Here is a 14,056-nt window from a genome sequence, read left to right as displayed (position 1 = left end):
AGAAAAGGAAGAGTTTCTTTATGCAGGCTTCAGGTAGCCGAGGCTTCTAGGAGCAGCCCGACGACCCTGGCTCTGCTCCCCGGAGCCGGATGACAGGCGAGGGCAGCCCTCCCGCTGCCTTGGTTGCGCAGAGCGTCACGGGGTCTGTGGGGGGCTGTCTGGCTGCAGTGTGTGGAGCCTTAGCTGCCGGTCCTCCCAGGTTCCCGGGGCCATTGTCCGTCCTGGGTCACGATCCTCCCCGTTCTGTCTCCCCCTGACGTTCGGATCTCGTGTCCCCCGTGGTCCGCGGGCTGCCGTGCTCGGCCTTCTGATGTTCTGGAAAGCACAGCCGCGTGTGTAGGGGAGGGACAGAGAACTCCAGTAGCCTGTGTTCGGGGCCAAGACCACGTCTCATCCCCTGGGGCCCGCCCCGTCACGTCCCACCGTGGCGGCCTCTCCTCTGCCCCGTGGATGGGGACGTCGTGAACAGTGTCTTAACTCACGCGACAAAGCCGAGAAGTAAGGCAGTTGCTCTGAGGAAGAGGAACAAGTGGGAAATCCGCAACGTGGAAAGTTTCCTTCATGGCCTCTTCTGAGTACTCGGTGCCAGCTAGGTATTTGAGTGCCTCTTCCGCTGCTTGTCAGGTGAGTTCAGATGGGGCAGAACATTTGTTCACGTCACCCTAAGTGAGCACATCTCTCTTCGGCTTGTAGCAAAGTTAATTCTAGCTGCAGCGTCAAACTTAGAAATCGTGATGTTCAATGGGGCAGTGCCTGAAAATAGTTTACAAAAGCGGTTTGGCTCTGTTTTGTTTTTTTCTGTTTGTTTTGTTTTGGTTACCGAAAATGTATTAGTCACCAACCTGGAAAATTGTTTACTTCTGATTATTTAAACGATTTTTAACATATAACGAAGATAGAATGCTGTTTGTGAGTGTAAGTTAGCAGTAAAGTAGCACATCCTTCATCTGTCCGACACAGCAGGGCCCGTTCTCTGCTCCAGCGCGTAGCCCGCGTTTGGCATTCTGTTGTCCGGCGTCAGGTGACATGGGCACAGCTGCTCAGACACCTGAGATTTTGCCGAGTGGGTTTTGTGACCTGCCCGGGGCCACACGGCTGGTGGCGGGGATGGGAGTGGCACCCAGGCCCCAGCGTCTGATAGGAAGCCCTCTCCTCCAGGCTCCGCTGTGTGGCCGGAATGATGAGTCCCACCTTTCAGAGTCCGTGTTCACCAGTCATTTCCTAAGTCTGGGAGAGTGTCATTGTCTTAAATCTGCTGTAGGAAAGCACGTTTACGTGCAGTTTTTAAATGTCCTAAACCACATGTAATTTCTCTCTGGTTTGTACAGTGTTTGTTTAAGTAATGCCGGATTTTGATGGTTTTATGGATGGCCCGAGTCTGTGCAGACTGGCCACGCAGCCTTCCCTGGGGGTCAGTACGGTGGGGTCTGTTTCTGATTCTCTGGAGGACTTGCCGCTTGGTGTTCCCCAGGGCCCGGCCTCAGGACCGGCCCCTCAGAGCCTTGAATGAGGATGGCTGTCCCTCCACCGCCGGGGAAGCTGGTGGAAACCGCAGACTTAGGGGAGCCCAGGGTGCTGCTTTATTGGGCAGTATACCAGGGTGAAAATCTGGTAGGTTGGGAATAGCGGTTTAGTCTGCTTAGAAACAAGCACGTAATTTGAAAGGTTAACTTCTTTCGGGACTGGCACCTGGGAGTGCTGAGGTGTCTCAGTCGTGTCCCGCACCCTGGAGATAACCCCTGCATGGCTGTTCTGTGCTCAGGCCCCCTCCTTCATGCCCCCATCCCCTGTGCTGGCTCAGAGGTGTGCAGGAATACCCGACCTGGCAGCTCATGCGGGTCCCTCCGGGCCTGGCACAGGACCCAGTCCAGCGACCCTGGAACATGACCTCCACATTTTCCTGGGCCAGAACCATAGCTGTGCCCAGACAGGGAAGGTGTTGAATGGCATTCAGGTTGTCATGGGTGTGGCCAGATGGGCGGGGCTTCACTTTGAAGAGATACAGTTGTGTCCTTTTGTGTGGATTCCAGTGGGGGGGTCCACGAGGAATCCTGAGCCCCTGGGGTGTCCTTGAGCCAGCAGGTAGGAGCCCTCTGTGGGGGACAAGGAGATACCTTAGCCGGCAGACAGTGCCTGCTGGGGTCGGGTTGGATATTTATTACGTGTGGAGCCTTCAAGGAGCCTTCAAAATAGCCATGTGCCCTTTCATCCACTACTTGTGCTTATAGGAATTGACACACGGATTATAATCAGAGGTATTCTAATATTCTTGTACTGAAACAACATGAAATATCCTAAATATGAGTTTATGGGGGATTTGTTGAATCATCCGTGGTTCGACAGTATTTCCTACTCTAACAGCAACGTTGCAGAAGGAGCGCCCTGGCCAGCATGGTGTTTACGGTGCACAGTTCGTCACAGAAAGAAGCCCAGACACTCGTGTGTACTGTGTGACTCTGGTTCTGAGGACACGAGTGTCTATAGGGGAGAGAAGGGCTGGAAAACCTACACCAGCACCTACACCTGATCATTGCTGAATGTTTTACTTCGATCTTTGTAAACCAGGGTATTTTCTAGAACTCTTATGATGAGTTTTGTAACAAAAAAAAAATTATGTTTTAAAAGACTGAGCAATAATATTTGTTACTTGAATGCAGTCCATAATCACCTGGCAACTAGAGTTTCCGGAACATCGGACTTTAGATTCTGCATTTCCACATGCATCCTTTCCTAAGCAGAGAGCTGAAGTCTCACTAGTCGTGTTGCAGGAAGGTCACAGCACTGCGTCCGCGTCCACAAGGTGCTGTGCGTGGCAGCGTGATTGCCGCATCTGTGGTGAGGGGTGCGGACAGTTGCCAGCATCCAGGCTGGTGGGGCTTCCCAGGTCTGTGATGAGCGGAGATCCCTGGGAGCATGGGGCAGGGGGCCGCCTCCCTGAGCCCCACTGACCGTGCCCTGCATGGGGAGAGCCCTGTTCTCCCCGGGGAGGTTTGGGGAGATGCTGACCCCAGTCCCGGGCAAGGCCTCTAGAGCTGAAGTGCAGCCATCGGGTGAAAACCTCACACGAGACTGGTCCTGGGGGGTCTGCTGCTGGTCAGCAGTTACCGCACACTGTGACCACAGCTCCTGGCGGAGGGTGACCAGCCCAGCAGAACACCATGGGGGGGAGACCCCAAGTCTGGTTTCCTGGGCGGGGTCCTCCCCTGCTGGCAGCGGCCACTGGGGCTGAGCCTCCCCTCCTGCTCTGTCCTCCCCTCTGCTCCTCCTATTACTGGGGGCACACTGCTCACCTTCCGCGCAGGGGCTCCGCCAGAGCCTGGGGCCTGCAGTCTTGTCACATTGGAGGGTAACGCTCAGTGTGATTTTGGGGTGCTGGCTGGCTCCTCTGTTCCTAGTCACACAGGGGACCTCCCTTCCTGTTGGACACGTCTGGGATGACCTGGAGTGGGTGGGTGGTGGCACCGCTCGGCTGTGCAGGGGCTTCGGGGCCCCACCTGCCTGAGGATTCCCGCCCCGGACTTGCATGGCCACAAATGAGTTTCCCACACTGATTTGCTCTCTGCTTTTTGATGTCTCAGTTATCTGTACACGGTAGCTGTGTTTGGTGAGGATGTAGGGGGCCGCTACTCCAGATAAAGGGACAGAGGAGTGGATGGGGCTGACACCAGTGACCGTACCCTGCTCACACATAACACGTATTTTGGACCCTAATAAATTCCCCCACCCTACGTGTTGCGCTTTTTAAATTGCTGCCTTGGAACAAGATACGTGCTAAAGTGGTTGTGTTAATTTACCGTTCGTAACGTATTTTTTAAGAGAAAAATCAAAGTGATCCCTAAATCTTTAGTGCTGAATAATGACTTCTGTGACTTCTGTGACTTCTGTGTCCTGTCCGTGGAATTGTTCTGTGCAGCTTTGCAGACGGAGAGGGAAAGAGGGGTGGAGGGGAGAGGGAGGGAGGGGGGAAGGAGAGGAGAGGGAGGGAGAGAAGGAAGGAGTGGGAGAGCAGCAGAGGAGGGAAGAGGGAGGAGGAGAAGGGGGCGGGCGGCAGGAGGAGGTGGGGAGGAGAGAACAATTAGAAAACAGGCTGTCAGGATGTCCGCCCTGCCAAGTGGCCAGGGTACCGAGGCATTCGCGATCAACTTGTTGAGGTGTGTGAAGAGTGATCTGTGGATGTTTAGTTTACTTTTGAAGGCCGTGGGGGAATTGGGAAGATTTTAGAGGGACAGGTGCCGCGTGCTCATTCAACAAGTATCTGAGTGTGTAAGACAGTTGCTGTTTTAGTTGCAGGCATAGGGAATGTGTTTTTCCTACCTGGAAACCTGCTCGGAAAGTGTCCCGTGGGCGCCCTCTGCTGGCAACGCGAGGTGCCGGCTCTGTGTCCCCGTCGCACACTCTATTCAGGGCATCGCCTTGCTGGAGCTACGGTGGAGCCTCACGGTGGAGCCTCACGGTGGAGGCTCACGCAGGACTCACCCTCTGCCCTGCGCACGTTAGCACCAGGTGGGCCGCCCATCAGGGGGGGCTGGGAGTGAGTGGGTGAGACCCCCCCAGCTCCACCCACCCCCGAGCTCGCTCGTGATTGGTCAGCTGTCAGGGTGTTAAGGGCCAGGCTCACTGCCCCTCTCAGGACAGGGGACGGCTGTCCTGCGTGCAGAGGTTAGGGCTGCGAGCGGGAGGCCCCCTGGAAGCGGTCTGCATGGGACCTGGCTGGAGGGCGCTCGTCCGAGCCCTGCCCCTGCTCCTGCCCCTGCTGTCCTTGCCGCAGCCCATTCCTGGGAGCAGCCCAGAGGAAGGTAGGGTCCCCTTTACCAGGATCTTTGCCCTCCCCTCACGGCTGGAACTTAATTACCAAATTCTCCCCACGCACACTTCGGTGCTGAGTCAAGACAAGAGCATGGTTGGGGTGGGGCGGGCGCCATGGGGGCCCGAGGTCGGAGCATCTCGAGATGGGCAGTGCGTGCCCGTCCATGCGGGCCTCCAGGAGTGGAGCCCACGAAGACGCGGTTTGCTCCATAAGAGGTGGGGTGCCGGGCATTGCCATTGGTGCCGGCCTGCCACGTGGGTACCTGGCTAAGCTCCGTTCAGAGCGGGGAAACTGAGTCCTATGGTAACAGCAGGGCCCGGATCAAACTGAGAGCAGGGAAAGGCCACCAGCCATGAGGAACAGCATTCCCGAGGTGTTGGGCGCTCGGTGTGGTATGCAAGTACGCGGGCCTGCCTGAGCGCTGGCGGTGGGGACCTCACGCAGTGCCACCGTCAAGCCGCCGTGTGTGTCTTAGCTGCCCTGAGCCTTCCCTGGAACCGGCAAGCCTCAGTTAAGTCGAGTGTTAGCTCAGAGGTAGCACCAAAACTGAGCACTAAATCCCAAATAGAATTTGTGGCTCCGAACAGTTCTGAGTAGATGGCTTTTGTTCATCAGAACTTAGCGAACACAAAGGAGGGGTGGAGGCTGCATAGGGTGCTTTGCCTTCCGGAAGGTTCTCCCAGGGGTTTGGTCCTGGTGCAGGGAGGGAAGTTGTGCGGAGAAGCCTCCAGGACTGGTGGGGGACGTCCTGGCAGAGCTTCCGTGGCTCCTGCCGAGGGGCTTCCGGGGCCATTTCTTAGAGAAAGCTGCTAACTGATTCCCTCTGGAGTGTCTGTACTGAGCACAGCTGAGAAGGCCCTGCAGAGAGCGCCACCCTCACCTCCGGGCGTCCTTCCGCCCTCACAAGTGACACGGTGGTGGCCCCTGTTCACCGGCCGCAGCGCTCCGAGCACCCACAAATCCCATGTCTGACACTGACCTTGAAACGTGGCTGATGTGATGGAGACGCTAAATTTTACGTATTTAATTAAACTCAAGTAGCCCAGGTGGCTGCGGCTGGCCCAGGGGACAGCGCAGGGACCTTATTCCCCTCGGTTCCTTATCACGCCCAGCATCTTGGGTTGGCTCTGACCCCTGGAGCTCCATCCCCGACTCCTGGGAAGAAAACGCCCGGCCCGGTCCCCTGCCTGCAGGAGCAGATGTTGGCTCACAGGGGTCCTCATATTTGACAGGAAGGTGCCAGCCCCAGGGCTCTGGAGAGGGACTGTTTGCCAACTCGGTGGGTATTTGCACACAGCTCACTTTAAAGCCCGTCACCGGTAAAGCCGGAAGGTACACATTTCCCCGTGGGGAAAGGACGAAGGGGGCCAGAGGCGCTGGGGAGGGGGCCATGTGCAGGGCCTGTGTGCTGAGCCCACCAGGGGCTCCAGGCCCTGTTTACTCACCTGCCCTGCTGGGCTGCAGGGCCCCAGCAATGTTCTAGAAATCACAGGATTCAGAGGAATTTGCCTAAGTCGAACGCGCAGCCTCCTTAGTCTTTCTCCAGGGACCCTCTCTCCCTCCCTTCCCCTTCCCCCCCCTCCCGCAGGGAGCTTCCGGTGCCCCTGCAGCCTTCTCAGTCTTTCTCTCAGGATCCCCCTCCCCCAGCCTGGGAAGGAACTTCTGGTGCCCCCAGTTGACACCACTGTCTTCTCCAGTGATGTGCACACCCATAAACAACCCCAGGCCACACAGAAGGGCGGTCTAGTTTTCTAGGTAAAACACAAAATAAGACAACCTTTTGTAAGATCCTTTATATTAAACTAAAATGTCAACATAAAGAATCAAGGGAACTGACCAATAGTGAAAAAAGAGAGACGCTTATTGTGGGAGGACTCAGGCAGCCCTGGGGGCCGCAGAGGAGTCGGGGGAACAGCTGGGGTGGCCCTAAGGGTCCTGTGTGGACTCCCAGTCAGTCCTTCTCTCCTCCCAAATGTAGTATCCGTGGTTGCAGTGTTTTCCCAGACTTATCTGCTGCCAGATGCCCTCTCCCCCTCGGGTGCTGGCCAGGGGCAGGCGGACACACAAGGACCCCCACCTACTCCAGGTGACTGGATGAGAGCAGCTTTGTGAGTTAGGGAAGCAAGCCTTTCTGATGGGGAGCATATTGCCAGTGGGTTTTCTGCTCTCCTGTGTTGGCCGTGTGTCCAGGAACGAGCATATTCTCCCCTACTTCCCTGTCTTCCAGGGGGCTCAGGAGGAAGCTGGCCAGCTGGCTGCTGTGGCCGGGGTCATGACCCGGGGACACCAGGAAGCACCTGGGTCCCAAGGGCCCAGGAGGCCTCTAAAGGCGTTTCTGATGACTCAGAGAGGTGAGCAGCCCTGGTCTTAGGGAATTTGATAAGCTGTATTTTATGTTACTATTTTTAAAGATTTTATTTCTAAGTAATACCTACACCCAGCGTGGGGCTCAAACTCGACCCTGAGGTCAAGAGTTGCACACTCCACCGACAGCCAGCCCGGTACCCCCACAGTCTGTATTTAAAGCATGCATTCGGGAATTTTCTTAGGAATATTCTACTCTTACTTGAGCATTGGGAAAGTGGGAACTTTTCAGGGAGTTGCTCAGAGAACTGTGCACAGAAATGAGCATTAGCCCGACTTGAACCCAGCCCATGGCAGGGAGGACCCCCGTGACTTCAGCCTGCGTGCCTGGCCTCTGGCACTGCCGGTGCCAAACCTGCCACTTCTCCGTCTTTGTGCCACAAAAGGGCGTGAGCTCTGAAGGTCACTGCTGGACTGGTCATCACCTGAAGGACGTGCATCTGCACTGGGGGCCCGGGCTAGCTCAGGTGGGGTGGGGCAGCACCGGGGTCTCCGGGTGTCTCTGCAGTAAAGCCCAAGGAAGCAGGAGGATTCGGGCTGCGGGGGCTGTCCTCACCCCCGCAAAGTGCCCTTCGCTCTTCCTGCAAACCCGGAATGCCCGCGGGGATCCCAGAACCACCTGCTGCCCGCATGGATGGAGTGGAGCTCTTTTCTCATGTCCCTTGTGCGGAGTGCAGGGCAGAGCCCAGGGCAAGCCGGGCGTCACCAGGGCCACAGACTCTACTCCATCTTCCCTCCGCACGCTCCCTATGCACCAGCACAGCTGGGTCATCGACTCTGCCGTCGACCACCTGCTGGCCATGTGGCTTCCACACCCCTACCCCCGACACAGGGTCAGTGAGGTGGCCCCCTTCGGGTGCCCGGCCGCTGAGAGCGGAGTCAGGCAGCCCGCACCTGCATGTACCCTCGTGTCCCTTCACTCCTCACGCCCAGCCCCTCTCCCGAAAATGCTCCCACTTTCATCACTGTCCACCCCCCAGAGCCCTTTGAAGGCGAAAGGAATCTGTCCTTCAGTGGAGTTTGCATGAGCCCTGTGCCCACTTAGCTCTGAGTCTGTCTGGGCAGGCACCACCCTTGTATCGAAGAAACCCGTGTGAACAGAGGCCCCACCTCCAACCAGGTGGCCGTGGTCCTGGCTGAAAATTTCTCTGTCTTGTGTCACATCAGTGTTGCCCCCAAACTGGCTGATTTTGGCTGTGACTTTGTTCCCCCTGATGTTTTTATCGCCTTGTTTTTCTTCGATTCTAAATCGCTCCAGCCAGCTCCCAAGGCCTTGCTGCAGGCACTCTTGTCATGTGTGTCCCTGTGTCCCTCTGTGGGGTGATTTCTTTGTCCTTAGAAGGACAGGAAACATATTGAGGAGGGGGTTGTTGACCTCGCCCCTTGGGGTCTCCAGAGTCACTGAAAGCAGACAGCGGCTGGTCTGTTTGCAGAGAGGGAGGGGATTGTATTGTGCCCTGTGCCCACCACACCACGGAGTTCGACTTAACATGTCTGTGTGCCTGCACGTGCGTGTGTCCGTGTGAGTGTGTGTGCAAGCGTGGGGGGTGTGCTGGCATGTTTGTGTGAGTGCGTGCTTGTGTGTACGTGCTGTGTGCCTGTGTGTATATGTTCGTGTGTCTGTTGTGTGCATGTGGGGTGTGTGTGTGTGTGTGTGTGTGTGTGTGTGTGTGTGTATGTGTGAGTGAGACTGTGGCGTGTGTGCTTGACTTCTGATGCCTCCCAGCCCTGAGATCTTGCGCTTAGGACCCACGGTCCACTTCCAGGCAGAACGGTTACGGGCACGGCCCTGGCTCTGCACCTAACCGGACTCACTGGAACCTTCTGGGGATTTTGTGATGTGTCAGTTTTACTGAGGAGCTGGGGGTGGGGTGGAAATCCTCTTGAAGGACCTTGGCAAGGAGCATTCCCAGACCTTAGACGGGTAGTTGGGGCAACCGAAAGAACAAACACGAGGAAAGAACAAGGCAAGGCGTGTAAATAGCTGTTCTGGCAATTTCCCCGCAAGGGCCCAGCCAGATGCAGATTCTTTTGCTCTCCTGCCCGGTGCCTCTGTGTGCGAGGAGGCCCCTGCGTGCGAGGGGGCCCCTGCTCTCCTGCCCGGTGCCTCTGTTCGCATGAGGGTCTCCGTGGCTTTGGATGTGTCCACGTTTCACTGGCTAGCACCCATCAGCAGAGGTGTCTCCCATACCAACTTCTGTGAGGCTGTGGCTGCGGAGGAGGACGTCCTGGGGGCTGAGTCACCCCAGTGACCTGTGCCCCCTTTACCCTCAGGAAAAGGAGAGAAGCCAGGCAGATGGGGGTAGTGGTCCAGTCACAGCCAGAGCCAGCGCCGGGTCCCCAGCTTCGCCCCGGCCTGGCCGGCCCCGCCCCGCTCTGGAGAGGGAAGAGCTTCATTTCCGCTGCCGGGAACTGTTTGGCTCTCGCCGTCTTGTCTGCACAGCTCGGACATGTGAGCCATGCTGTCTCGCCCAGGGGCACTCTCATGAACACACATCCTCTGGGAAAGGGCCAGAGCAGGGCCCACCCTGGCCAGGGAGTCTCATATTTAAACTTTCCTCTTAACCCCCCTCCCCGTTTTGTAGCGGAGAAGATTTTGACCTCTCCGGGCGCAATTGCTGTGCCGCCTGCACACCCCTGTACACCGCCCCCCCCCCCCCCCGTGAGGCTCCCCTGCAGAGGGCGGACCGCATCAGGTGTGGTCTGCAGGCTCTTGGCACCGGCCCCCCGCGTGGTGGGCAGGCCTCGCCGCAGGCCCCTGGTGTGGGAGAAGGCCCCCTGGGGCTTCCTGTTTGATCTGCTCCTGCCCTTGGCAGAGACCCCTCTAGTCTTGCGATACCATGAGATACCATGAGATACCATGAGATACGGTGCGCACGATGCCAAATGGTCGTTTCCTGTTTTCATTCTCTTGCTCGCCTGGCCCGCGGAAGACAGGTGTGGTTAGGGGTGGGAAGTTGTCCTTGGGATTACGCAGAAGCTGAGCAGGGGCCCTCAGCCGAGGACCACCGTCATCAGAACCCAGCCTCACCCGGGTCCCCGAGGTCCCTGTCTGCCCTCTAGCGGCAGCTTCTCAGGGCACTGCATCAAGAGGCAGGTTTCGAGGTTTTGTAAAAGTGGGGTTTTGTCTTTGTAGAAGCCTGGTTTAAATTAAAGGATATACCCTCCCAACTCCACAGATGCTCAGAGAAGTGAGGGATGACCACGAAGTCTGCATGTGTTTTCACGGGGAGGCGAGACCCAGCCCCAGGGAGTGGGGTTCACGCCTGCGGTGCAGACACAGGGCCCGGACAGCCCTTGGGTGACATCCCCAAATGGCACCCCCTGTCTGGTCAGGACCCCCGTCCCCACACCTCGGTTCAGGGCTATTTGACTCACTGCATGTGGATCTTCCTGGATGGCCAGCAGCCCCATGGACTCAGGCACAGGTGCCCCTGGCCCCGAGGAGCCACAGCATGTAGTGGAGCGACCAGTGCCCCATACTGGTCCTGGGCACCACTGTACCCAGGGGCCTGGGCCTCTGAGCTGTGTCCCAGGGTCTGCGGGCGTCCCCTCTGGGAACGCGGGAGGGCAACGTGAATTGTTGGCTCTGTTTGCACCACGTTGAGCCAAGTTGCCTGTCTTCCAGGGTCTCCCTGGTCTCACTGCAAAAAGCACCTGCACTGGGGTGCCGGGGTGCTCAGTCAGTTAAGCCTGTGACGCCTGGTTTCAGCTCAGATCATGATCTCACGGTTCGTGAGTTTGAGCGCCACATTGGGCCCTGCACTGACAGTGCGGAGCCTGCTTGGGATGCTCTTTCTCCCCTTCTTTCTCTGTCCCTCCTCTGCTTGTACTCTCCCTCTCACAAAATAACTAAACTAAAAAACAAAAAAAAAGTGCCTGCGCTCTCCCTCCCTGGTCCTCTGTGGGGATTACAGGGGAGGGATGTGCTGGCACCATGCTTTGTGACTGTCACACGGTGCACAGTCTCATAACCGCCAGTCTGGGCCCTTCCTTTCCACAGTGGTCAGGTCCACACAGAGGAGTGTGGGCTGGCGAGGGGAGGTGCAGCGGGAGGGGGGCAGGGGCCTGGCCTGCTCTGCTCTCTGCTCCCCGCCCCCCCCCCCCCCCCCCCCGCTGCTGACCACCTGGAGGTGGTGGGGAGGGAGGGAGGGACCCTGTTTTAATAGTAAAATGAGGTGAAAAATCTGTTTCGACTGACAGTGTGAAAACAGGCCCCAAACTTGGAAAATGGTCAAAAAACCACAGAAGCAACTTTCCATCCACGTGAAGCCAACTGTGTGCTTCATTAATTTATGCAAGAAATCCAGGTGCGGATGGCAGAGCGGGTGCTGGATGGCCATACTTGGTGCCCACCCCCGTTTGTCCCACCCTGTCAGGTACGTCCGGACTGCCTGCTGCTGGTCCTCGCGCGGTGCCCAGCCCCCGAGAGCAAGAGCCGAGGAGCACGGGGGTCCTCATCCCCCCTGCCTCCATGGAGCGCCAGTCGGTAAGGGCCTGGGAAGGGGAGCCAAGTTCACGGCACTGAGTTCATCCCTGCCTGTGCCTCGTGGAGGGACCGTCCTAGCTGGGTTTTCCGGGTGAGGAAGTAGAGAATAAGAGGCCGCTGGCTTGCCCCCAGCTTGCCGGCAGGTGACAGGTCTGGGCTTCAGGACACTGGACCCAGAGCCTTCCTTACCCACCTCTCCTGGGATCCCCAAACTCAAGAGGGCATCACCGGGCATTCACCGCGGCGTGGGGCTCGCTGAAACCAGATTATGGGGTTTCTGCTTCAGGCAGGTCTGGGTGGGGGGTGCCGTGGCTGGTCCAGGGGCTGCACGCTTGAGAACCACTGAGTCTGTGAGGCTCCCCCGACCTGGAGCCATGTGATGGGGGCGTCCAGGTTACTGGGGGATGTTTCACGGCCACAGCGCAGGACAGTATGTCCATTGTCTTTTAAAATAAAAATTTTAGGGACCCCTGGGTGGCTCAGTAAGCGTCTGACTCTTGATTTCGGCTCAGATCGTGATCTTCTGGTTCGTGAGTTCGAGCCCCAAATCGGGCTGTGCGTGGAGCCTGCTTGGGATTCTCTCTCTCCCTCTGTCTGCCATTCCCCTGCTTTCTCTCTCTCTCTCTCTCTCTCTCTCTCTCTCTCTCTCAAAATAGGTAAAAAAACATTTAAAATAAAAATCTTAAATGGTTGCCTGAAACTTAATTTCCGGTGTTACTGTAGGTAGAAGGGAATGTTTGAGTTCTCGGCTCTGGGCCATGCACTCGGTTACACGTGAGGAACTTCACAGTCTAGCACATGAGCCAGATTTAATGGTGTGTGTTGGTGGCCGGGGCTCGGGGGTCGGTGTTGAAAACAACGCGAAACCCACTCTCCTGATTCTTACCTGACAATGGTGGCGAATGGATTTTGGTCATCTAACTCCTTCCTCCTTTGGTGATTTCTGTTCATGTAATTTTATGACCATGTATCTTCAGGATGTTTCCATGTGATTTTTCCAGTTTGGGGACATTTTCAGTCGTTTAGGAGGTCAGATTTTTCTTCTGCTAACCTGACCACAGTACTTCTGGGAATCGATGGGTTTCAGAGAAACGGAAGTCACTTTATTCTCCGTGGTCGTTCACAGACGTGCTCGTGGACGTTCAGGCAGGGGACTGTGTCATCCCTGGGTTGGCATATTTGTCTGTGTGTAGTTTTGAAGAAGCCTCAGCAACGTGGCTGCGGGTTAATCTTGTTCAGCTTTTATGAGCCTGAGATATGAATCCACTGCACTCTTGACATTAAATAGGGGCGTTGACTCAGAAATTTAAATTGGATTCGATATCGAATCCGAAAGTTGGGGAAGGTTGAAGCCGGTGTTACTGCCTGGTGGTGCTGGGGATGGGCCAGCCCTGGTGGCCAGGCTCCAGAACCCACGGTTTGGCGTCCTGCCACCAGCTGTGAGTGTGGCTGATAGGGGCCGGAGGCTGGTGGTGAAGGAGACAGGACGGAAACCAGCCCAGAGCACCGCCTCCTTTCCACTCACATTCCCGGCCCCGCTCTGGGGGCTGCTGAGCATAGTGCCCTCCAGGCTCTGTGCAAGGCCAGGGCTCAGTGGGAATGTTTTCAAAACATCTACACGGCTAGAGAAGATGGCGTCATGCACGCCCTTGAACCCGGCGTCAGCTTTAGTGGTTTTCAACCGTGTGCAGTGCTTGGGTGAAACAACCAAATTCCGGGGTGCCAGCTGGCTCAGTCAGTGGAGCCTGCACCCTTGATAATGGGGTCATGAGTTCGAGCGTCACAATGGGTATGATAAAGTTTTGGGGTGATGATGGTGGGGGGTAGTCCGGAACTGACCGCCAAGAAAGAATTCTTGAAGATGCCTTTGGTGCATAAAGGTGATTTATTAAAGCACGGGGACAGGACCCCTGGGCAGGAGGAGCTACACTGGGGTCGTGACGGGTAACTCATCACATACCCTCAGCTTGGGAGGGGGCAGGGATAGAGTAAGTCTCTTAGGAATTTTGGAAGCAAGGTTTCCAGGACCTTCAGGGGGTCGCTGTGGCCAGGGAAACGCCATTTATTACCGTTTAGTAAAACCTCAGTCCTGAGACCCCTCGGGCGTATATTGGGGGCCCTAAGCCTGGAGCATGATGCCAGCGTGTGTCCTGGGGCAGTTGAAATAAAGGAAGGAGACTTACAGGGTCCTCGAGGTGGGGTGATGTGAAGCTGAGATTCCCTTTTGTCCCCCGCAAAGTGTCATCATGGAGGCAGCTGAGCCCCTCGAAGGAGGTCACTGTGCCGGTTTCAAGGACTAGTCAGTGAGCCGTAGGCAGTAACGGGATTTGATGTTTCGTTTGCCTCAGTTTCCCACGTCACCACAGCAAGCACTTGAACCCCCTTCCTGTGTCCTT

General features: G+C 56.7%; 1 protein-coding gene across 1 annotated transcript in view; it reads left to right on the top strand.

The window, feature by feature from the left end:
- Window positions 1-70: 70 nt before the first annotated feature.
- The window catches only part of PKD1L1 (polycystin 1 like 1, transient receptor potential channel interacting), a 115,331-nt gene continuing 101,345 nt past the window's right edge, over window positions 71-14,056 (top strand). The window contains 2 exon segments of the mRNA XM_043588424.1: window positions 71-624; window positions 7,035-7,158. Coding sequence (XP_043444359.1) covers window positions 562-624; window positions 7,035-7,158 — 187 coding nt within the window. The 5' untranslated portion in view covers window positions 71-561.

The sequence above is a fragment of the Prionailurus bengalensis genome, chromosome A2 (genome assembly GCF_016509475.1).
Source record: "Prionailurus bengalensis isolate Pbe53 chromosome A2, Fcat_Pben_1.1_paternal_pri, whole genome shotgun sequence".
Lineage (NCBI taxonomy): Eukaryota > Metazoa > Chordata > Mammalia > Carnivora > Felidae > Prionailurus > Prionailurus bengalensis.
Note: the sequence above shows the minus strand (reverse complement) of the source record. Positions and strands in the feature narration are given on the sequence as shown.